Source organism: Macaca mulatta, chromosome 2, assembly GCF_049350105.2.
Source record: "Macaca mulatta isolate MMU2019108-1 chromosome 2, T2T-MMU8v2.0, whole genome shotgun sequence".
In the NCBI taxonomy this organism is placed as follows: Eukaryota; Metazoa; Chordata; class Mammalia; order Primates; family Cercopithecidae; genus Macaca; species Macaca mulatta.
The window spans coordinates 42,381,490-42,407,308 of record NC_133407.1 but is presented as its reverse complement, the minus strand read 5'-3'; the positions used below and the strand labels follow the sequence as shown (position 1 = coordinate 42,407,308).

Below are 25,819 nucleotides of genomic sequence, written 5' to 3'. Positions count from 1 at the left end.
TTTTGCAGTGGCTGGTACCAATTGTTTCTTTCCATGTTTAGTGCTTCCTTCAGGAGCTCTTGTAAGGCAGGCATTGTGGTGACAAAATCTCTTAGCATTTGCTTGTCTGTAAAGGATTTTATTTCTCCTTCACTTATGAAGCTTAGTTTGGCTGGATATGAAATTCTGGGTTGAAAATTCTTTAAGAATATTGAATATTGGCTCCCACTCTCTTCTGGCTTGTAGGGTTTCTGTTGAGCGATCTGCTGTTAGTCTGATGGGCTTCCCTTTGTGGATAACTTGACCTTTCTCTCTGGCTGCCCTTAACACTTTTTCCTTCATTTCAACTTTGGTGAATCTGACAATTATGTGTCTCAGGGTTGCTCTTCTCGAGGAGTATCTTTGTGGTGTTCTCTGTATTTCCTGAATTTGAATGTTGACCTGCCTTGCTATGTTGGGGAAGTTCTCCTAGATATCCCGAAGAGTGTTTTCCAACTTGGTTCCATTCTCCCCATCACTTTCAGGTACACCAATCAAATGTAGATTTGGTCTTTTCACATAGTTCCTATTTCTTGGAGGCTTTGTTGATTTCTTTTTACTTTTTTCTCTAAACTTCTCTTCTCACTTTATTTCATTAATTTGATCTTCAATCACTAATAGTCTTTCTTCCACTTGATCAAATCGGCTATTGAAGCTTGTGCATGCATCACAAAGTTCTTGTGCCATGGTTTTCAGCTCCATCGGGTCATTCAAGGTCTTCTCTACACTGTTTATTCTAGCTAGCCATTCGTCTAATCTTTTTTCAAGGTTTTTGGTTCCCTTGCGATTTCAAACATCCTCCTTTAGCTTTGAGAAGTTTGTTATTACTGTCCTTCTGAAGCCTACTTCTGTCAACTCATCAAAGTCATTCTGCGTCCAGCTTTGTCCTGTTGCTGGCAAGGAGCTGCTATCCTTTGGAGGAGAAGAGGTGCTCTGATTTTTAGAATTTTCAGCTTTTCTGCTCTGGTTTCTCCCCATCTTTGTGGTTTTATCTACCTTTGGTCTTTGATGTTGGTGACCTACAGATGGGGTTTTGGTGTAGATGGCCTTTTTGTTGATGTTGATGCTATTCCTTTCTGTTTGTTAGTTTTCCTTCTAACAGTCAAGTCCCTCAGCTGCAGGTCTGTTGCAGTTTGCTGGACTTCCACTCCAGACCCTGTTTGCCTGGGTATCACCAGTGGAGGCTGCAGAACAGCAAATATTGCAGAATAGCAAATATTGCTGCCTGATCCTTCCTCTGGAAGCCTCATCCCAGAGGAGTAGCCACTTATATGAGGTGTCTGTCGGCCCCTACTGAGGGATGTCTCCCAGTTAGGCTACACGGGGGTCAGGGACCCACTTGAGGAGGCAGTCTATCCATTCTCAGAGTTCAAATGCATGCTGGGAGAACCACTGCTCTCTTCAGAGCCATCAGACTGGGAAGTTTAAGTCTGCAGAAGTTGTCTGCTGCCTTTTGTTCAGCTATGCCCTGCCCACAGAGGCGAAGTCTAGAGGCAGTAGGCCTTGTTGAGCTGTGGTGGGCTCTACCCAGCTCGAGCTTCCCAGCTGCTTTGTCTACCTACTCTAGCCTCAGCAATAGTGGATGCCCCTCCCCCAACCAGGCTGCCATCTTGCAGATCGATTTCAGACTGCTGCGCTAGCAGTGAGCAAAGCTCCGTGGGTGTGGGAGTCACTGAGCCAGGCATGGGAGAGAATCACCTTGCCTGCTGGTTGCCAAGACCTTGGGAAAAGCACAATAATTGGGCGGGAGTGGCCCGTTTTTCCAGGTAGTCTGTCACACTTCCCTTGGCTAGGAAAGGGGAATCCCCTGACCCCTTGCACTTCCCGGGTGAGGCGATGCCCTGCCCTGCTTCAGCTCATCCTCCGTGGGCTACACCCACTGTCCAACCAGTCCCAATGAGATGAACCAGGTACCTCAGCTGGAAATGCAGAAAACACCCCTCTTCTGCATTGATCACACTGGGAGCTGCAGATCAGAGCTGTTCCTATTTGGCCATCTTGGAACGCCCCCGACTTTCACCACTTCTATTCAACATAGTACTGGAAGTCCTAGCCAGAGCAATCAGACAAGAAGAAGAAATACAGGGCATCCAAATTGGTAAAGATGAAGTCAAACTGCCACTTTTTGCTGATGATATGATTGTATAGATGGAAAACCCTAAAGACTCATCTAAAAAGCTCCTAGGTCTGATAAATGAATTCAGTAGTTTCAAGAATGAAAAATCAACGTACACAAATCAGTAGCACTGCTATACACCAACAATGACCAAGCTGAGAAACAAATCAGGATCTCTATCCTTTTCACAAAAGCTGCAAAAAATAAAATAAAATACTTAGGAATATACCTAACCAAGGAGGTAAAAGATCTCTACAAGGAAGATTACAAAACACTGCTGAAAGAAATCATCAATGACACAAACAAATGTAAACACATCCCATGCTCATGGATGGCTAGAATCAATATTGTGAAAATGACCATGCTGCCAAAAGCAATTTACAGGTTCAGTGCAATTCCCATCGAAGTACCAACATCATTCTTCACACAACTAACAAAAGCAATCCTAAAATTCATATGGAACCAAAAAAGAGCCCACATAGCCAAAGCAAGAATAAGCAAAAGGAACAAATCTGAAGGCATCACATTACCCAACTTCAAACTATACTACTAGGCTATCATTACCAAAACAGCATGGAACTGCTATAAAAATAGGCATGTAGACTAATGAAACAGAAAAGAGAACCCAGAAAAAAAGCCAAATACTTACAGCCAACTGATCTTTGACAAAGTCAACAAAAACATAAAGCGGGGAAAGGACACCCTATTCAACAAGTGGTGCTGGGATAATTGGCAAGCCACATGTAGAAGAATGAAATGGGATCTTCATCTCTTACCTTATACAAAAATCAACTCAAGATGGATCAAAGACTTAAATCTGAGACCAGAAACCATAAAAATTCCAGAAGATAACACTGGTAAAATTCTTATAGAGGTTGGCTTAGGCAAAAAGCTCATGACCCAGAATCCAAAAGCAAATGCAACAAAAACAAAAATAAATAGATGGGACATAATTAAACTAAAAAGCTTCTGTGCTGCAAAATAAATAATCATCAGAGTAAACAGACAACCAACAGAATGGGAGAAAATCTTTGCAAACTATGTATCCGACAAAGAAGTAATATCCAGAATCTACAAGGAACGCTAATAAATCAGCAAGAAAAAAAGCAAATAATTTCATCAAAAAGTGGCCAAAGGACATGAATAGACAATTCTCAAAAGAAGATATACAAATGGCCAACAAACATATGAAAAAAATGCTCAGTATCACTAATTATCAGAGAAATGCAAATTAAAACCACAGTGAGATACCATCTTACTCCTGCAAGAATGGTCATAATTAAAAAATAAAAAAAATAGATGTTGGTGTGGATGTGGTAAAAAGGGAATACTTTTACACTGTTGGTGGGAATGTAGACTAGTACAACCACTATGAAAATCAGTATTGAGATTCCTTAAAGAATTAATAGTAGAACCACCATTTGATTCAGCAATCCCACTACTCCTGGGTATCTACCCAGAGGAAAAGAAGTCATTATATGAAAAAGACACTTGTGCACGTGTTTATAGCAGCACAATTCACAATGGCAAAAATATGGAACCAGCCTAAATGCCCATCGACCAACGAGTAGATAAAGATGTATATGCACCATGGAATACTACTCAGCCATAAAAGGAATAAAATAATGGCATTTGCAGCAACCTGGTTGGAGTTGGATACCACTATTCTAAGTGAAGTAACTCAGGAATGGAAAACCAAACATTATATATTCTCACTTATAAGTGGGAGCTAAGCTATGAGGATGCAAAAGAATAATAATAATATAATGGACTTTGGGGACTTGGAGGGAAGGTGGGGAGCAGGGTAAGTGATAAAAGACTACACATTCAGTACAGTGTACACTGTTCATGTGACAGGTGCACCAAAAATCTCAGAAATTACCATTAAAGAACTTATCCATGTAATAAAAAACCACCTGTTAAATAATTTAAAATAGAAAAAAATCAACAAACAAAAACAAAAATAAGTAGTATGCCTATACACCAACAACAGCCAAGCCAAGAATCAAATCAGGAAGGCAATCCCATTCACAATTGCCACAGAAAGAAAACATACCTAGGAATATAGCTAACCAGGGAGGTAAAAGATCTTTACCATGAAAATTACAAAACACTGCTCAAAGAAATCAAAGAAGACACAAACAAATGGGGAAAATAATCCCATGCTCATGGATAGAAAGAATCAATATCATTAAAATGGCCATACCGCCCAAAGCTATTTACAGATTCAATGTTAATCCTATCAAACTACCAACAACATTCCTCACAGGACTAGAAAAAACTATTTTAAAATTTATATGGAACAAAATAAGAGCCCAATAGCCGAGGCAATACTAAGCAAAAAGAACAAACCTGGAGGCATCCTGTTACTTGACTTCAAAGTACACTACAGTGCTACAGTAACCAAAACAGCATGGTATTGGTACAGAGCAAACAGGCAACCTACAGAGTGGGAGAAAATTTTTGCTATTTATCCATCTGACAAAGGTCTAATATCCAGAATCTACTAGGAACTTAAACAAATTTACAAGAAAAAAAAAAAACCATGAAAAAGTGGGCAAAGGACACAGACACTTCTCAAAAGAAGACATCCATGCAACCAAGAAACATATGAAAAAAAGCTCAACATCACTGATCATTAGAGAAATGCAAATCAAAACCACAATGAGATGCCATCTCACACCAGTCAGAATGGCCATTATTAAAAAGTCAAAAAATAACAGATGATGGAGAGGTTGTAGAATAAAGGGAATACTCATAAACTGTTGGTGGGAGTGTAAGTTAGTTCAACCATTGTGGAAAGCAGTATGGTGGTTCCTCAAAAAGCTAAAAACAGAACAATCATTCAACCCAGCAATCCCATTACTAGGTATATAATATACCCAGAGGAATATAAATCATTCTACCATAAAGACACATGCACATGAATGTTTATTGCAGCACTATTAACAATAGCAAAGACATGGAAACAACCTAAATGCCCATCAATGACAGATTGCATTTAAAAAAATGTGGTACACACACACTATGGAATACTATGTACTATGTACATATACACCATGGAATACTATGCAGCCATAAAAAAAGAACAAAATTGTGTCTTTTGTGGGAACATGGATGTAGCTGGAGGCTATTATCCTTAGCAAACTCATGCAGGAACAGAAAACCAAATACCACATGGTCTCACTTATAAGTGAGAGCTAAATGATGAGAACCCATGAATGCAAAGAAGGTAACGAAAGACACTGAGGTCTACTTGAGGGTGAAGAGTGGGAGGAGGGAGAGGAGCAGAAAAAATAACCACTGGGAACTAAGATTAATATCTGAATGATGAAATAATCTATACAATAAACCCCCATTACATGAGTTTACCTATATAACAACCCTTCACATGTGCCTCTGAACCTAAGATAAAAGTTTAAAAATTTTAATTGTACATTTGAAAATAACTAAAGCGTATAATCGGATTGTTTGTAACACAAGGATAAATTCTTGAGGGGATGCACACTCATTCTTCATTATGTGATTTTTTTTTTTTTTTTTTTTTTTTTTGAGATGGAGCCTCGCTCTGTCGCCCAGGCTGGAGTGCAGTTGTGCAATCTCTGCGCACTGCAACCTCTGTCTCCCGGGTTCAAGCGATTCTCCTGCCTCAGCCTCCCGAGTAGCTGGGACTACAGGCATGTGCACTATGCCTGGCTATTTTTTTTTTTTTTTTTGTATTTTTAGTAGAGATGGGGTTTCACCCTGTTGGCCAGGCTGGTCTCAATCTCCTGACCTCGTGATCTGCCCGCCTCAGCCTCCCAAAGTGCTGGGATTACAGGAGTGAACCACCACGCCTGGCTCATGATGTGATTATTATATATTGCATGCCTATATCAAAACATCAGATGTATCTCACAAATATATACACCCACAAAGAACCCACAAAAATTGAAAAGAAAAAAAAATAAAATGGGAATACTTTCAGGGTTGCTGAATGAAAAGCACCAAACTCTGAAATATGGCCAACTGCTATTATTATCTCTGCCTTCTGAAATCTGGCCCTTTTTTTTACTTTTATTATTTTTAATTAACATTTAATAAGTGTACATATTTATGAGGTATAGTGTGATATTTCAATACATGGATACAATGTGTAATTACCAAATCAGAGTAATTAGCATATCCATCACCTCAAACATCTATCATTTCTTTGTATTGGGAGAATTCAAAATCTGCTCTTTTAGCTATTTGAAAATACACAGTAAATGTTGTTAATTATGATCACCTTACAGTGCTATAGAACACTATAATTTATTCCTCCTATCTAACTGTAATTTTGTATCCATTAACCAACCTCTGGCTATCTCCCGCTACCTCATCTTTCCTAGTCTCCAGTAACTTCCATTCTCCTGTCTACATTTTTTAGATAAACATTTTTAGCTTCTACATATGAGTGAGAACACGTAGTATTTGTCTTTCTCTGCCTGGCTTATTTCACTTTACATAATGTCCTCCAAATTCACCCATGGTGCCACGAATGATAGAATTTTCTTCTTTCTTACGGCTGATTAGTATTTCATTGTGTATATTACCACGTTTTCTTTATCTATTCATCTGTTGATGAACAGTTAGGTTGATTCCACATCTTGGCCATTATAAATAACGCTGCAATAAACATGGAGTGCAGATGTCTCCTTGACATACTGATCTCCTTTCCTTTGAATATATACCCAGTAGTGGGATTGCTGGATCACGTGGTAGCTCTGTTTTTAGTTTTTTATTTTTTTTTGGCAACCTCCATACTGTTTTTCATAATGTACATTCCCACCAACAATATATGAGTTTCCCGTTCTCTGTATTTTTGCATTTGTTGTCTTTTTTTTTTTTTTTTTTGCATTTTCAAATATTCTCTGTATCTTTGCATTTTTTCGTATACCTGTTAGCTATGTGTATGTCTTCTATCGAGATATGTCTAATTTCTCTCAAATGAGATATCTCGTTTGATTCTGGCCTATTCTTAAGTGTCTCCTTCTCCATGAAATTTTCCTCAATCTCCCGAGGCGGCAAGTATACCCAGAAAGCGTATGGAAAAAAACATGCATATGTACACTTCTCCCGTTGGAAGAAGATTCTGCTCTAACCAGGGAATACCGGTGACTGCTATGAACCATTAACTCATTTTCTTATCCAGGTGAGAGAGGGAGCAGTGAGAGAGAGAATGAAGGCAGAACTTGGGACAGGTGATTGAACAGAAGCTGTTAGGGAGCCAAGGCCACGAGATGCTGGGAGAAAATAAGAATACGAAGAAACATGAAAAAAGTTCTTGCCAAATATGTCAGAATTTTATCCAGCCACATCACCCAAAGATGAGTTCCATTTTCAGGGCACTGGGAAGGCCTCTGTCTCACTTCCTTTTAAAATGTAGCTATTATTCCATCATGCAGCTCCTTGCCGACTAAGCCTTGACCTCTTTCATCTGCTCTAAATCAGAATAACTTATTGCTGTTATTGTCCTTCATCTTTAAAATGCTTTTATTAGGACTCAATTATAAACTCCCTCAGAGGCTTCTGGTTTCTAGTAATAGCAGGCTAGGTTATTCAAATCAATACTCTTGCTGAAAACAACAACAAAATACTGATAACATATATTTAAACAAACACCACTACCTTAAAATAATCAAATATTTGAAAACACAATTAAGAACTTCCAGGTAAACATTTGAATAAAACCCTGATACCAAAATAATAAGAAGACTACTGAATGTTCAAAACCCTTAGAGGTATCTGTCAATACTGCTGTAGTCACTACTGGCCACACGGATACTAATCAAGACCTGGGGCCCCCAGAAACTTGAGGGTCTTATTGGGTACTCTTCCAAAATTAATACACATGCAAATTAATACACAGACATAAATTTGCCTCTCTTACCCCTCAACCTGAGAGGATTGCAGGAAAACCTGCCTTGGTACTAAGCAAAGAAGAAGAAGAAAAAAAAGGAACAAAATGTCCTTGAGAAGCTGTGGCCATGGACCAAATTCTTATGACTTTGTACCATGGGTACACTTAGCCTGGGTGAGCCAGACTTTAAGCCATGCATGTGCTGTGAGAAGATCTCAACTGTTATCCCCACGTGCCTGGCAAAAACAAAATAAAGCCTTTCTAGAGGAGGATACACCCAAACTAGGTTTCAGAGTATCCCCCCAAATAAATTGAGGACAATTGCCAGTTACCTAGTCAAAGATAACCAATAACCACGGGAATACGAACCAGCAAAACAACAGAGAGAAGGAATAGATCCACACAGGCTTCAGCTATTAGACCTAGGTTAAAAAACAATTATGCTTACGACATTTATAGAAATGAATGGCAACCTTGAAATTAACCATAGTAGACTATAAAAAGTCACATATCATGTCTGAAAAGAAATGAAACTAGAAACAAAAACATAGTAACTGAAATAAAAATTCAACGATCATATTTGCAACATATTGCCAATACCTGTATAACAGAGAAATAATGAACTGGAGGGTCGGTTGAGGAGGTGCGGTCAGAAGATCATGTATAGAATACAGTACTGAGAGGAAAAAAATAACCACATATAGAAGATGTGGAGAAGATAGGAGAACATAATACAAAGTTCCAACATTGGCATGCCAGGAAGCAGTGGGTAAGCGAACAGGGTAGAGCTTGAGAAATTTTTGTAACTGATAAGACACCAATTCACAGATTTAAGACTCAGTCAATTCCATGCAGAAAAGAAACTCATGCTTAGACAACTGGTTATGAAAGTGCAGAAACCTAAGATAAAGAGAAAATCTTAAAACAGTCAAAGAGAAAATTCTCTTCAAAGGAGTAACTAACAATAGGCTGCTTAACAGCATGTCAGAAAAGGGTAGACTGATACAGGTTTAATGTGGTCAAAGAAAATTAGTGCTAACCTAGAATTTACAACAACAACAAAGAGTGTCATTCAAGAACAAATTTGGTCCCGTTCTTAGTCTGTGATCCCCTATAAAGTTCCAGACACTCTGGGAGAGGCTTGAAAAATCAACGCTGCTTACATTTTAACAGTAATGGATGAGGTCATAAGTTAATCAGAACCATGTTTGAGAAAGTTGTAGAACAAGGCCCTGCTATGGCACACAGAGTTGGTGAAAAGGGGTGAGAGGGTACCTGAGAGGTGGGAAGTGGCTGACAGAGACCACCCAGCCCTACCTTAAAATTTTCCCTGCTGTGAATATAGCTTGTTGGTGGAAAATACCTGCTTTCTCCTCTTCACTCCTCATCATTTGGTACATCAAGGACCAGTTCCTTATCCCTTATCCCTTACCGGCAGGGTTGACATTCAAAATATTTAATAATGCTAAGTACCAGTACACATCAATCAGAAAAGACACCTAATGTAAGTCCAGATCCTGACTGCTGCACAGGATCAAGTTCCTGGGGGCCCCCTGTGGTATAAATTGTTAAACACTTTAGTGGCTGGATTGTGGAAAAGCCCCATGGGAGGAACCTGATCAGCTAGGATAATGAAGATATTCAAGTCAGAGGCTATTTAGCAACAAGTATTTCCTTATTTTAATACATATATTGGTAATACTAGTACATACTAACTGAATAATGAGCCCTGTTTACAGCCCTTCCACCAGGATCCTTAACAGCTCTCAACCTTCTGCTCCCGCATCATCTGCCTTGTGATTCCCCTTTCAACTTTAAACCTTCCAATAATGCTGCTTTCTTGTCTACTTCTACCAGGAATATCCCTTACCATAAAATCCATTTTTTTCTCAGAACCTAGTTCTGAGTTCCCTTGAAACACTGAGACAGAAATTGCATATTCTCTTTTGGTGGACTGTTCATTCCTGAATATGACTGTATCATTTCGTTTCACCCTAGTAGGCTTTATAAAATAAGCATCTAGATTTATGCAGAAAATAAGAGGTATTTCTTTGCTGTGGTCAGATTTAAAATAAACTTTCTTCAAAATGGCAAGCTCCTTTCGAACACTTTATGTTTGCTTAAAATAACTCTGTTTCTGGCTGGGCATGGTGGTTCACGCCTGTAATCTCAGCACTTTGGGAGGCTGAGGTGGGCGGATCACAAGGTCAGGAGTTCGAGAGCAGCCTGGCCAATATGGTGAAACCCCATCTCTACTAAAAATATTTAAAAAATTAGCCGGGCATAGTGGCACACGCCTGTAGTCCCAGCTACTCGGGAGGCTGAGGCAGGAGAATTGCTTGAACCTGGGAGGCAGAGGTTGCAGTGAGCCAAGATCGCACCACTGCACTCCAGCCTGGGTGACAGAGCGAGACTCCATCTCAATAAATAAATAAATAAATAAATAAATAAATAAATAAATTTTTCTTTATTACACAGTATATATTTATAATAGAAAAATAGAAAATACAAATAAAATCACTTGTAATCTACTTCTTTCAGATATTGACTTTATTTATATCTGTTCATCTATATATATGTATATAAAGTGAATGTTAAACTTTATATATAAACCCTTTTAGGATAAAGTCATATCTACACTCATTGTCAGTATCAGATGTACCAAAGTATGGCTATATTTAGCTAAAGAAACAATTTCTTTTTCCTAGAGACAATAGCTTTATTTGGATTTTAGTGAATATGTCAAACACTATCAATGTGAAGTTGCTTTGACATCAAACGAAAAGTCCTGTCGTAGTGCCACTCAATATGTTTTGGATTATCATCTTCAGATACAAAAGCATATCATGAGTTCGAAGCCCAGTGAATTCATTTTTAAACCTTGGGACTGGCGTACATTTGAATTTAAATTCAGTAATGCCCTGAGATCAACTTGAACTGACAAATTCTTTAGAAGAAAGAGGAATAAAGCAATTTGATGAAAATTGCACTGTGCAGTGCCTTGTCACTCCAGATATTTCACTTTTACATTAAATTTTTTTCAATTAATTTAAAGATAACTGCTATATGCCAGATATTCAGGCTATTCATCATTATTATTCATTTATTTATATTCAGCACTGTCATTTCCAAGGACATAATTCTTAAGGAAACGTAATTACTCTAAACCTATCTACTTGCTTATATAAAACTTTGTGAAACCTTTTTCCTAGAAAGAAAGTTAAACATTGGTTGAGAGAATGTTCACCTGGGACCTGTACATACCAGGCACACTCGGGCCTCTATTCCTTGTCCCCTCACGCCTACCAGGCTCCCTGTCCTGAGCCCCAGGAGCCTCAGGTTTGTAGAGCATTGTTCCAAGCATAATGAAATTTCAACAAAAATTTGCTGATGGAAGGTGGCTTCCAGAGAAAAAGAACAACGCATGCTATGAAACATGTGGGAAACACTACCACACTGGCACATGAATTAAGTAAAGACAAATACCCATTAAAACATCCTGCAGCCACTCCCCTCATCCACTTCGTTTGACAAGAACGTAGAATCACAGACTCAAAAGCATAAAAAAGCTTACAACAGGAAGAGATTTTGGAACTAATGCTGTCCATTATTTTGTAGGTAATAAAACTAAGACCCAGAGATTCACTTCACTTGACAACCCTGGGGCAAAGAAGTACCCAGAGCCCTCCGGTCATGACTTACCATGGGGTCTGTACTCCTGAGTGAAGAGTGGGGTACAGAATGAATCCACAGGTGGAACACTTTGAGGGTCACTAACTGACAAACTCCCCAAAGTCTACTGCTGTATTTACAATGTCTAGCAATTCCCATCTATGAAATCACCTCCTTTGTTTCATGCAAAGCTCACTTTAAACTTTGACTCCTCTAAAAATGTTCATTAGAAAAACATAAGGTTAATGTAATTTTTTTAAGGTAAAATTACACGTAAGTCAAACACATTACTAATAATCTGGATTTTTACACTTTTAGGTAAACAAAAGTTAACATCCTCTGCATCTGGAATCCTACATCAAACTCCCATGGAGTAAATTTAACAAATTTAAAATGTTTAGAAGGTAGTCACATGAAGTGTACAGCACGTTGTGATTGGCCAATGCTTTTGCAATCAGTCCAACATTTGCCTCTAAGTGTTGGGCAACCACACACTCCATTTTTCTTGGAAGACAGTTCAGTGGTTCTCCAACTCAATTTAGTCTGCTGCTGGCTGCTATTTGACTATGTGGTCAAACTTTTGCTTTCATTCACCTTATACAGAAATCCAGCTGATAATCTTAACATTTCCTCTAATAGGAAAAGTAACTGACATGTGATGATATATCAGTAATGGAGCATGAAGATGACCCTACTTTACATTCTTAAATGGTTCCCCAGAGCCTACAGGATAAAGTCCAGACTCCTTTAACTGGCTATCATGAATCTTCAGAATCTGAATCTCATTTATCTTTCTAGTACCATTTCTCAATCCTCCCCCTTCTTACTGTCTGGCCCAGGCATGCTAAACTATTCTTAGGTCTCTGGAAAAGTCAAATGCTCTAGATATACTCTCTTGCCATTTACCTGGCTAGTTCCTACTCACACCGCAAAGGTCCATTTAGTGGTCTGCATCCATTTGGAGCCCCATCATAATGAAATCAAGCACGCCCTAAATGCAGGAACAGTCAATCCACTTACAGTGAGACACGTCTCACATCAACATTTGGCTTTCTTCACTAATCTCTTGGTAAAATAGTTTATACTCATGGCCTCCAGTTTTTTTTTATCATCCAATAATTTCTAAACCCTTTGTAAACTTGCCTCCCCTAGCATTACTCAACTTTTTTGAAGGCTACTAGTGTCCTCATAATCATTTATTTCATTGGCAATAGTTTTTGCAAATACTAAGCCTCCTTAAATTCTCTGAAGCTATCAAGATGCTAGTCACTCAGTTACATTTTCCCTTTCTTTTCCTTCTGTGACATACAGTTATTCTGGGTCTCTTATTCTGATTGTTCCCGCACTGACTCCACTTTGCTTTTCCTTCCTTCCTTCCTTCCTTCCTTCCTTCCTTCCTTCCTTCCTTCCTTTCCTTCCTTCCTTCCTTCCTTCCTTCCTTCCTTCCTTCCCTCCCTCCCTCCCCCCTCCCCCCTCCCCCCTCCCTCCTCCCTCCCCCCTCCCTCCCCTCCCTCCCTCCCTCCCTCCTTTCTTTCTTTCTTTCTTTCTTTCTTTCTGATTGTTCCTTCATCGGCTCCACTATCATTCACTGGCTCCACGTCTTCCTCTGATTAAAGATATTCTTCTGGGTTCATTAGATTAAAAACATCAGCAATAGGATGCCTCCTACTCCCTCAATTCAACAAACCCATTTGTGTATCCAGTTGATTCTAGCTTCTCAGGGAAAAAAGGAGAAATTACAATCCAGTAAAAAAGGTGTTAATATCATTAAATATGACTTACGTTCACATCTCAGGTCTGTCATTCATGAGCAATGTGGCATGAGGTATACTACTTAACCAATTTAGGCCTCAGTTTTTCATCTATAAATTGGAGAAAATAATGCCTATCTTTTAGTATTACTTTATGAATTGCAGTACGCAAAGTACATATTCCAACGGCAGGTAGGTACATAGTGGGCATTTAATAAAAGTTTTTCATTATTACTGTTATTTCCATACTCACTTCCACCAAACTTGTACAGTCTGTTTCAACTTCTTTTAATGGGTCATACACATCAACAAAAGATAAATCATCTAGAGTACAGATATAAACAGGTTTCCTTTCTGGCCCAATAAGTCCCAACTGCTTGACTCAAAGCTCAATTCCTCCTGATTTAAAAAGCTTCAGGTTCTAGCTCCAATCTTCCTCTTCAACCTTCTGCCTCACTGTTCTTCTAAGTGAATACCATTCTCCAAACAAATTGGACCTTTTTTGGTTCTCAAACATCCTGTATACTCTTCACCTCAAAGTCCACCTCAGATTCTACCTGCTTTATGAAACTTCTCTCCCCAACTGGATATTTCATCTTCAGAGTATTTTATTGGCACTTCTCTCAGAGGGTACTCATATTCTGCCTGGTCTTCAGTAATTTGTGCATAAATAACCTTTCCTGCTTATACACTGTAGCCCCTTTGAAGGGAGAAACTAGGTTCTTATTCATGCTAGTACTTACTTAGCTAAGTGATGACATGTGTATATTTAAAAATTATAAACAAGGCTGGATGTCACGGCTCACGCCTGTAATCCCAGCACTTTGGGAGGCCGAGGCAGGCAGATCACCTGGGGTCAGGAGTTCGAGACCAGCCTAGCCAACATGGCGAAATCCCATCTCTTCTAAAATTACAAAAATAAGCCGGGCGTGGTGGCATGCACCTGTAGTCCCAGCTACTGGGGAGACTGAGGCAGGGGAATCGCTTGAACCCGGGAGGTGGAGTTTGCAGTTAGCCGAGATGGCGCCACTGCACTCCAGCCTGGGTGAAAGTGTGAGACTCCATCTCAAGGTAAATAAATAAATACAAATAAGCTAAAATAATAAACAAAAAACCCTGACTCTCAAGGAATTATTTTCATTTCCTCAACTTCTTATGAAGAGGTAGGAGTAGGGTGGGAAGGGAAGGGTGTATATAGGGTACTTACAGAGGCACTGCAACCTGAATTCCCACTTGGAATTCTCCCAGCTGCCACAAAAAGGCAGGGCTGAAACAGCCATAATAGAAATTGACCAGGTAAGACTTTAAGATCTGTTAATCAATTGCAGTCAACCTCTTGGGAAACCCTTTACCAATCTGCTAAGCTTGTCTATATTTCTTTTCTTCCCAACGGCTATTTTTCCTAACCTTCCAGTCTCCTCCAAACTGAGTAAACAAAAGATTTTAATTTAAACCCACAGTCGAACATATAGTGAAATACACACGCATACTTAATGTTATGTATTAGTTCCTATTCGAGAATTTTATTTCTTTAAAATGTATTTCAACCAAAATCCAGCACCAAATTCTATGGGTAACATCTTAAGGCAGCACCTAGTATAGTGCTTTGTATATAGTACACATTCAGTATGTAACGGTTAAAAGAGTGAATTTACAGTCTACAATTGCAGGACTTAATTTTGGCTAACTGCAGTGGAAAAAATGAGAAAAGATATAGTCCAAGTAAGAATGACACTGGGGGGTTCAAGCCCACAACACCAGCTAGGTAGACGCTTAGGTGCCCAGTGATATACAAAGATTTAAGTATTCCCAGCTGAGCCCCTTGACAATAGAGATACATCATTTTATTTTGTATTACTTAGTACTGTGCCAAATCCAAAAATACTCTCTCGAGTGCAAGAGTATCCAGGAATTAGAAATATTGAAAGCTCCATTATCCAAGCAAATTAGGTATAGTTATTTTTTCAACTCCAGATCCTCAGTCACTCCACAGAGTAAGCAAAGTATGCAATTATTAGAATTATTAGTCTCGATTTACATAAGATCACACTGCTGGCACTAAACTCCAGTTCCAGACTCTTTTTTCCACTACTGAATGCCACAGAAACATAAAAAAAGAAAAAAATGGAAAGATCTTTAGAAACCAGGCAGCTGGATTTTTTTTTAAGATGATGAAAACTGAGGCCTATGAAGACAGTCACATTAGCTCAAGGCTCCTATTAAAGCCAAATAATTTCGTGCAAAATCATCTCCCTCTGATTATCATCTACACACACACACATACATACAATTTTTCTTTTTGCCTTTCTGAAAATCTGGAGGTCTGAAAAGACTTTTAAGATTTCTCTCAAATTAAAGATACACGCTTGTACGTGTAACCAGAGGGCACGTTTTATACGGTCCACATGTTTTCTTAAAAAAAAAAAAAAGGAAATAGAGTGAACGTGAAGTGCGTGTGATAGGCAAATGTCCTCGAACTTTATTGTGTAGTGTAACCCCTATGGCATAAGCCCTTAGAATTTAGCCACATTAATGAACAGATATTTTTATGTGGTAGAAAGAGCACAAACTTTGAGGTTTTTTGTTTTGAGACAAAGTCTTGCTCTGTTGCCCAGGCTGGAGTGCAGGGGCTCGACCTCAGCTCACTGCAGCCTCCACCTCCTGGGTTCTAAGCGATTCTCCTGTCTCAGCCACTGGAACAGCTTGGATTACAGGCGCCTGCCACCACGCCTGGCTAATTTTGTATTTTTAGTAGAGACGGGGTTTCACTATGTTGGCAGGCTGGTCTCGAACTCCTGACCTCAGGTGATCCACCCGTTTTGGCCTCCCAAAGTGCTGGGTTTACAGGCGTAAGCCACCGCACCCAGCTCAACTCTGAGGTTTTATCTACCACTTACTATGCAGTCTTGGCTAGAACACTTAACTTCTTTGAGCCCGAGTTTCCTCATCATTAAACCGAGATAATTCAGGTTTGATGTGCAGATTTGAGAGGAAAGTATGTCTGGCACACTGCTGAAGATCGATAAATATTTGTTGAATGAATAGCACAGCCAGCCGATGCTCAACAAAAGACATACACACACAAACACACACACACGGTTGGGTAGTTGCCGTCTCCCGGGGAGCTCCAGAAGTGGAAGCTCTCAGCCCTCCCTCTGACTTCAGAAGCCTGGAGCTCAGCCCGCAGCCCAGCGCGTCTCTTCTCAGCTTTAATCAGTGCCCGGGGCAGGGCCTGCAGAGAACTCTCTGGGCCTCGCACCAAGCCCCCAGAACACACTGGACTTAAGAGTCTCGTTACGCCTTCTCCGTCGCCGTTCCCCGCCCTCAGGGCCAGAGTCCGAGGAAGCCCGATAGCGGTTCTCGGCCTCTGAAACACAAGTCCAGCACCGGGGAGCTTGCCCTGCAGTTAGCGTCCAGCGGGGATTAGGCCCTTCGTTTTCCTCATCGTTTCAATCTCTATCTTTTGGTCGGAGCCCAAGCTCAGCAGCACCAGGACACGGCCCCCAGTGGTCTACGCCACACCCCTCCTTCCCGGCGGCCTCAGGTCCATTACCAGCGGTCTGGAAGGCCACGTTGCCTAGGAAACTGGGGCGGGGCTTGGGAAAGGATGGGTCTGCGCGCCGTTTGCGCAGGCGCTTCGGCCCTGGCGTCTGACTATCGCGAGAATCGGCTCCCGGAAGTTCCACGTCAGTCAGTCTGACGGTCAGAGGTTCGGTGGCTTTCTCTCAGGGCCTGCGTAGCCGGTAACAAACGAGGTGCCAGGGATCGAACCGACACAGCCATGGTAGGTCCAGACACCGTAGAAGGGAGCGGGGTCCCATAGGTTACGGCCGACTCCTGGAGCTTCTGGACTGAGGGCCGCGGTAAGCAGTGGTCTGGGCTACCGCTGCGGCAGCCGCCTCCGGCCTTACGGGGTCTTGGTCCAGTTTGATTCCAGGAAGGGAGAAGGCGGTGGGGCCCAGGGGACTGGGATGGTTTGGGGAGGCAACGCCTGCTAATGAGGGGTTCTGTCTCCTCTGGCGCTTGTGGCGCTTGCCGGAGCTCCTGCAGTCTGCAGCCGGGTCGGTGGTGTAGGGAAACACAGAGGCCGAATATGTTGAACTCCGTAGGAGGCTTTTGGTAAAACTAAAGTTTCCTTTTAAAACGGTGGTAGTTAATCTGCACTCCTGTTGGGCTTATTCTGGGATAGTGAGTGCTGGCTACAAGCTGTAAACAAGCAGAGAAGCCAAAAACAAATGTATATGGAGTCAAAAATGGAATTTCAAATGCTTTGGTATCTCAGCTCTTAGGTATCTAAGGGGAGAAGGGTTGGGAGGAAGGGGTTGCTGTTTATAACGCTGGCTGGTGTGCTTTCATGCATTTGCAAATACAGTGACTGGTAAGAATAGTAATTGTTAGAGCACTCTGTTATTATCACCATAACCCTAAAAAAATGCCCTAGAATAGTTTGCACAAGAGTGTTATAATAATGAAAGAAAACAATAGTGTAAGAATACCTTCCGTCTCTATTGAAAATACAAAAAAAAAAAAAAAAATTATCCGGGCTTGGTGGCACACGCCTGTAGTCCCAGCTACTCGGGAGGCTGAGGCAGGAGATTCGCTTGAACCCGGGAGGCGGAGGTTGCAGTGAGCCGAGATCGCACCACTGCCCTCTAGCCTGGGACAGAGCGAGACTCCGTCTCAAAAAAAAAAAAAAGAAAATATTTTACATTTAAATGTTTTTCTGCCTTTAAGAAAAACTTGTTATGAAGCACAGAATCAAACATTTTGGAGCTTGAAGACGCTAGGGATTAAGTCCCTCATCTTCAGTTTAAAACATTTTTTTAAATTATGTTTCTACAAGGTTAATTGTGGCAAAGTTGGAACTAGAAACAGAGGAAAAATTTAGGAATACTCCCAGAGAAAATGCACAGAGAAACAAATATTTTTGCATAAAATTTAGTGCACTCATTCACAGACCCCGCCCCCCTCATTCCATGGACTTTTTTTTTTTTTTAATTTTGTTTTATAAAAAATATGGAACCCTTCATGGATTTGCGTCTCATCCTTGCGCAGGGGCCACGCTAATCTTCTCTCTGTATCCTTCCAATTTTAGTGTATGTGCTGCTGAAGCTAGCACCATCCGTGGACTTTCTTGGGCACCCGGGTTACAGTCCCTGAACTGAACAAACCTCAAGCCTCTTAATTACAGCACTTCATATTACTAACTACCTGCTCTAGTTTGGGTCTGCTGTGGTTGCAGTAATGGACGTTTTTGAAAAAGGCTCTTGGATCTGCCTAATTTCATTTTCTTTTGCCATCTTTACATTTACCAGTGTATTTATATAATGAAATATTGCCTTCGTTCTTTAATATATTTTAAATCCTTTGTGGAAAATATAAAATGTGAATTTATTCATTTGTACATTTACCATAGAGTATTTACTATGTGCCATGCACTTCGCTAAACATAGTTGCCTAATTCTCACAGCAGCTGAGAGATAGGGTTATATGTTTGTGAAGTGGTTACTGTAGGTCAGGCACTGCTTTAACTGGTTAACTCTGAATTTAATTCTTACAGCACTAAGAGGTAGATAATAATAATATTCCTGTTTTACATAAGTCAAACTTGAAAGAGCTTAAGTAAATTTGCCCACTATTGCACATCTGAAATGAGTGGTGGAACTGAAATTTAAATCCATCATGACACTCTAGTTTTATGTTATGGTATCTGTCTTTAAACCCCCATACTCAAATATATAAGGTGGTCTGGAGATAGACATGTATAAGCAATGACCCTGGCTTTAAGGAGGATCTACTCTAGAAAGCAAGAAAAGGTGTGTACACAAGTGTACCATGAACAGTTAAAATGAAATCCTGTAGGATTCCCTAGGAAAGAATGCTTCAGGCTGGGGTAACTAGAAAGGTCTTACTGGTGGCAGTGGCATTTAAGCTGAGTCCTGAATGCATCCAGCTTTTGGAAGATGGAGGGAAACATTTAGAGTTGAGGATACAGTGTGAGCATCCTAATCTTCTTTGTCCCAAAGTACCTAGTACATTGTCTTATTCAAGATAGTCACTTAACTGTTGGGAGAAATATTATCACAAGAACCCTTGCCTGTTCTATATTTTTTCTTTTTTTTCTTTTTTTGAGACAGAATCTCACTCTATCGCCCAGGCTGGAGTGCAGTGGTGCAGTCTTGGCTCACTGCAACCTCCACCTCCCAGGTTCAAGCGATTCTCCAGCCTCAGCCTCCCGATTAGCTGGGAATGCAGGTGGGCCACCACGTCTGGCTAATTTTTTTTCTTTTTCCTTTTTTTTTTTTTTTTTTTTTTGTATTTTTAGTAGAGACAGGGTTTCACCATGTTGGCTAGGCTGGTCTCAAACTCCTGACCTCAGGTGATCTGCCTGCCTCGGCCTCCCAAAGTGCTGGGATTACAGGGATGAGCCACCACGCTTGGCTGCCTCTTCTTTTTTAAACTGAGATTTGTGCTTTGGGAGTATGTAGAGGTTTACTGGGGTTGCTCAGAGTTCCCTGGCCCAACTGATGGAGCGTCACTTTTACTCAATAATCAATAACTTAAAATATTTTAAAGTAAAATGTTCACAATTTATAAGTGTCCAATTTCCTCATTACTGGAGAAAAATTGTGAGATATGCTGGCTTATATGAAAACCCTCACCATGGTTCCTGCCTGGTACATAATAGACACTTCATACCTGTTGACTCCATAGAGATTTAAAGGGAAGTTAAAATTTACAATAGTAATTTATGGGGCAGAACTCAGAAATGGATGAAGTAAAAAGCCTTGCTTTTCTGAACTAGCAGGGAATGTGAAGATGGTGATTATTTGAAAGTAGAAAATTGGGGCTGGGAGATCGAGGTGGGTGGATCACAAGGTCAGGAGAGGAGTTGGAGACCAGCCTGGCCAATATGGTGAAACCCCGTCTCTAAAAATACAAAAATTAGCTGGACATGGTGGCAGACACCTGTAGTCTCAGCTACTCTGGAGGCTGAGGCAGGAGAATTGCTTGAACCCAGGAGGCAGAGGTTGCAGTGAGCCAAGATCGCGCCACTGCCCTCCAGCCTGGGTGACAGAGCAAGACTCTGTCTCACCAAAAAAAAAAAAAAAAAAAAAAAAGTAGAAAATTGGAGAGAGGAAGGGACTGATGACAGTGAAAACATTTTTGAGGAAATTGAAGAGAAGAGCCAGAGAACTCTGATATTTTAAAGTAAGTGGTAAAGGTTGTTGCTGAAAGTGAAGGAGGTGTGGATAGAACAAGACTTGAAGTAGTCAATGACCCAAATTTGATAACCCCAAAAAGATGAGTAAAAGCGTTGTGAGGTGTTGTCTCAGGAAATTATCTCTGCTAGATCTTCTTTTTATATTCAAAGGTAACCTTAAATTTCTGTCCCATTCATGATCATCATAGAAGATCACAGCAATAAAGATTTGACAGTAACTCAACTTGCCAAATGAGCTTTTAGGTTGTGTTTAAGACCTGTTAAAGGGGAAATATATATATATATATATATATATATTTTTTTTTTTTTTTTTTGAGACGGAGTCTCGCTCTGTCGCCCAGGCTGGAGTGCAGTGGCCGGATCTCAGCTCACTGCAAGCTCCACTTCCCGGGTTTACGCCATTCTCCTGCCTCAGCCTCCCGAGTAGCCGGGACTACAGGCGCCCACCACCTCGCCCGGCTAGTTTTTTGTATTTTTTTTTTTAGTAGAGACGGGGTTTCACCGTGTTAGCCAGGATGGTCTCGATCTCCTGACCTCGTGATCCGCCTGTCTCGGCCTCCCAAAGTGCTGGGATTACAGGCTTGAGCCACCGCTCCCGGCCTAAAGGGGAAATATATTTTAAATTATCTTTTCTCAGCATGCCGCCTAGAGAGAATTAAGCCCACTGCCCTAAAATATCATTGTATATAATGAATTAACTTTTCTCCTAGAATGACATTTTTTGGAGAATGGAGAAAATAGTTGTTCAAATAATTGTCTGTTCTGTAATTCAAAGGAAGAATTTGGCTTGAAAATGCTATTATAAACTATTCATATTTCTGATTTGAGAGAATGTTTTAATTTTTGTTTTAAATTGTTCCAGTTTTCATTGTTTCTGTAATTTAAATCCATTAAAATATTTGAAACATTCCCATTTGACACCAAAGACCATCATGCACAGGGATATAACCCTTATTGATCACACATTACATTACCTAGCATTTACAAGTATTTTTGCCAAGATAAATCTACCACTTTTCTCCGAAGAACTCAATATTATGCTTTACGGTTACTGGGAACTCATGAATAACACTTCTTCAGAATATTTCCTGATATGACACTATTGACCTGGGCACAAAATTTTGATTTGTGAATATTTAAAATTCATTGACCGGGTGTGGTGGCTTATGCCTGTAATCCCAGCACTTTGGGAGGGCAAGGCAGGCGGACCATGAGGTCAGGAGATTGAGACCATCCTGGCTAACACAGTGAAACCCCATCTCTACTAAAAATACAAAAAATTATGCACCTGTAGTCCCAGCTATTCGGGAGGCTGAGGCAGAAGAGTTGCTTGAACCCAGGAGGCAGAGGTTTCAGTGAGCTGAGATCGGCGCCACTGCACTCCAGCATGGGCAACAGAGCGAGACTCAAAAAAAAAAAAAGATAATTCTGTGAACTAGAGGTTCTCAAAATGTGGTCTTTGATTCCTTAAGAGTCCCTAATACTCTTTTAGGAGGTCCACAAATTAAAAGTATTTTCTTAACAGTGAAACACTATTGGCACCTTTCACAATGTCGATATTTGCACTGATGGTGTAAAACTAATGGAAGGTAAAACTGCTAGTGAAGTGACACCAAATTGTACTGTTAGTATATTCTTCATTGTTACACAGTTTTTTAAAAAGCCAGTTTCACTTAAGAATGTCATTGATGAAACAGTAAAAATTTTATTACCTCTCCACACTTGAGTATGCGTCTTTTAAATTCTGTGTGGTGAAATGGGGAGGATGCATAAAGCAGTTCTACTGCATACTGAAGTATGGTGGTTGTCTCAAGGGGAAACATTTGCACCGTTTTTAAATTGTGAGCCGAGCTTTACTTGAAACAATGAGAAACTCTGCTTGTTCAGATTTGAATATTTGGTAGACATTTTTCAAAAACCTGAAAGAGGTTGGCTGGTCCCTGACAGTATTTGTTGCCAATGATAAAATTAGAGCTTTCAAGTGAAAGTTTGAATTTTGAAAAACTCACTGAACTTGATGGATTTCCAGTGCTTAAAGGCTTATCAGTTGAAGTAGGTGGTGAAATTAGTGAATGTAATTTTTTTTATAGTATAATGATGTTGTTAGCATCTAGAAGATGTGCATAATTCAGTGAACCAGCATTTCCCAAATGACCAATGCTTAATGTTAGAAAAGCATGCATGAGAGAAAGATCCATTCAAAGTATGGACTAAGCCAGTGGATTTTAATGTAACGAAGTGTAAACAGCTGATTGATACAGTTTCAGATTTTACCTTTCAAGTAACCTTTAAGAAATTACCACTTCTCGAATTTTGAAGAATAACATCATATTACTTGAAAAAACTATTAAGATACTCCCTCACTTTCCAGCTATGTGTCTGTGAGACCAGGCATTATTTTGTATACATTAACCAAAAGAACATATCACAGCATATTGAAGGCAGAAGCAGATAGTGAGAAACCATCTGTCTTCTGTTAAGTCAGATTGTAAAGAGTTTTGCAAAAATGTAAAATATTGCCACTCTTCTCACCAAATTTTTTTGAAAACATATTTTTCATAAAAACGTTATTTTAGTTAACATGCACTGGATTTATTTTTGTTATTTGAAAATGAATTAATATATAAATATTTTAAAGTTGTCTCGGGTTTAATTTTTAACATGGTAACATGCCAATAGATAAAACTCGCATAAACAAAAGCTCTTTGGGGTCCTCAAAATTTGTAAGGAGAATCCTTAGAGCAAAAAGTTTGAAGACCACTGCTGTAAATCTTATAATGTTAAATATTCTGATCTTTTTGCATGTGTGAGTGAAGAAATAGGTGCTTAGACTTGAAACTGTGTTAAAAGCTTAGCAAAGTTGTAACTGAATTGTTTTGTAGCCCTATTCATGCACTGTATTTAGTTAAGATCTCAAACATATTTTATTTGGCTTAGCAATTTAATTTTTTTAATGTTTCTTTTTAGCCTTTGCGACTTGATATCAAAAGAAAGCTAACTGCTAGATCTGATCGAGTTAAGAGTGTGGATTTGCATCCTACAGAGCCATGGATGTTGGCAAGTCTTTACAATGGCAGTGTATGTGTTTGGAATCATGAAACACAGGTAGGAATTTTTCAGGACTTTATTAGAAATAAAATACTATGTTAGACTGTGTTTATAATGAAAGAGAAGAAATACTGTAACAGAATCCAGAAGCTATATGTAAACCGCTTTCTCAAGTTGGTACGAAGTATTTTAAATATGAAGGAACTAACATTTATGAGGGGATAGTTTGTAGGAGAAACTGTCCTGGGTATGTTATATATAATATTTAAATATGACAACTCTGACTTAGGTAGTATTAGCTCTTTTTTGAAATTGAGAAAACTGATGGTATTATAGGATCACTCGCTAAAGTATTTAATTGTTAATTTTCCATTCAGTGAATATTCTATCTTAAGAATGATATTTTTAAATTTATTTTTCTCCCAAATGCCCAATGTAATGATATGCAGATAAATCTTTCACTCAGCTATATAGATTATATCAGGGAAATATTTATAGTCAGCTTTTGGTTATACATGCATCTTACAGATTCTCTGCCTAAATGCTTGACTCCTCTTTCACCTGAGTAAATAACATATCCTTCAAATTAGTTTATCTCATATTTTCTAGTCTTCCTAGACTGTATTTAAGAGTACAAAGCTTATAGTTAGCACTATGCCATACAGTTGTGTCTACTTATATAGTAATTATCCTTAATGTCCAAAGTTAAGTTCTTGAAATCCAGGTGAGATTCACATTTGAGGAATTTAAAATGGCAGAATAGGATCAAGGAACCAAAGCCAGAAGTAAACCTAAAAACAACTTTACACTTTTATACTCACTGTAATGAAACAGAAATGACTGTACACTAAACTTTTACCCTGTATTAGTCTGTTCTCACACTGCTGTAAAGAACTACCTGAGACTGGGTAATTTATGAAGGAAAGAGGCTTAATTGACTCACAGTTCCACAGGCTTAACAGGAAGCATGACTGGGAGGCCTCAGGAAACTTAAAATCTTGGCAGCAGGTGAAGGGGAAGCAAGCACCTTCTTCACATGATGGCAGGAGAGAGAGAGCGAAGTGGGAAGTGCCACACACTTTTAAACCATCAGATCTCATGAGAAGTCACTATCACGAGAACATCAAGGGGGAAATCCATCCCCACCTTCAATCACCTCCAATCCACCCCCATAATCCAATCACCTCCCACCAGGGCCTTCCTCCAATTCAACATGAGATTTGGGTGGGGATACAAATCCAAACCATACCATAGTCCATCAGTGACATTTTATGCAAATTAACATTTTGTTTTCTGCTGTATCTCAGTGCCTGTAACATTACCTGGCACATAGTAAGTGCTCAATAATTATTTGTTCAATGAATTAATAATATGCATTTCACTTATCACTAGTTCAGTATTTGTGTTCTCTACAACTTCAGATCTTTATCTTGTGAATTCTTTTTGCTTTGATGCAAATAACTGCTTTTTTTTCCTTTTTGTTTAGTTCTTGAGATGTTTAAAGTATTTCTGATTTTATGTTTAACAGATATGTTGGTGTCCTCTCTCTCTGATTATTCCTAGGGATTCCCTCTTATCAACTACATTTACCTATCTCTCAGCTCTGTCACTTGATCATCTTATATTCTAAAGCCCAGGCGTACTTTTCTTATCTTTCTCTAGGCTTTATTGTAATATATCTTTGCTTTATCTGCATTTCCGCTTTGCCTCCTTTTTTTCTTCTGTACCTTTTTCTGCCCTATGACAGGACCATCTGCTTCCCCTTTCATAATTCATCTCATTGGTAATTTCGTGTTTAATTTCCTTCTTTCCTCCAAGAATGGAGGTTCTATGAGGACGATTACCCTCATCTTATTTCCCACTGTTGGTCCAGTGCATGAGGCACTACCTGATACACTGTCAGGCTCCTAGTAGATAGTAAGTCTTTGTTGAATGATTGATCTGTCTTTGGTTCTCCCTGTTTTTTCCCTGTGTTTATATCACCAACAGTATTTACCACTCCTGTGTTGAGAGCAAATTCTTGAGAGAGCCAAAAAGGTTTTTGGAAGTAAAAAGGGTTTTAAATGCACTTGAATTTCAAATAAGGAGATACTATATATTCTTTGAGG

The 25,819-nt window shown here is 39.6% G+C and overlaps 1 protein-coding gene, 1 long non-coding RNA gene and 1 other non-coding gene across 3 annotated transcripts in view; 1 reads left to right on the top strand and 2 right to left on the bottom strand.

The window, feature by feature from the left end:
* LOC144339029 (uncharacterized) overlaps positions 1-16,976 on the bottom strand; it is a 55,508-nt gene extending 38,532 nt beyond the window's left edge. Inside the window, exon 1 of the long non-coding RNA XR_013413584.1 lies at positions 16,838-16,976. This is a non-coding gene — a long non-coding RNA (uncharacterized LOC144339029). The remainder of the gene's footprint in view (positions 1-16,837) is intronic.
* Positions 16,977-17,113: 137 nt separating this feature from the next.
* COPB2 (COPI coat complex subunit beta 2) overlaps positions 17,114-25,819 on the top strand; it is a 33,914-nt gene continuing 25,208 nt past the window's right edge. Inside the window, exons 1-2 of the mRNA XM_015132012.3 lie at positions 17,114-17,222; positions 23,631-23,768. Of these exons, the coding sequence (XP_014987498.1) occupies positions 17,220-17,222; positions 23,631-23,768 (141 nt within the window). The 5' untranslated portion in view covers positions 17,114-17,219. The remainder of the gene's footprint in view (positions 17,223-23,630; positions 23,769-25,819) is intronic.
* Positions 18,449-18,557, bottom strand: LOC114676485 (U6 spliceosomal RNA). The gene has a single exon (XR_003727557.1). It is a non-coding gene; the product is annotated as a U6 spliceosomal RNA (small nuclear RNA).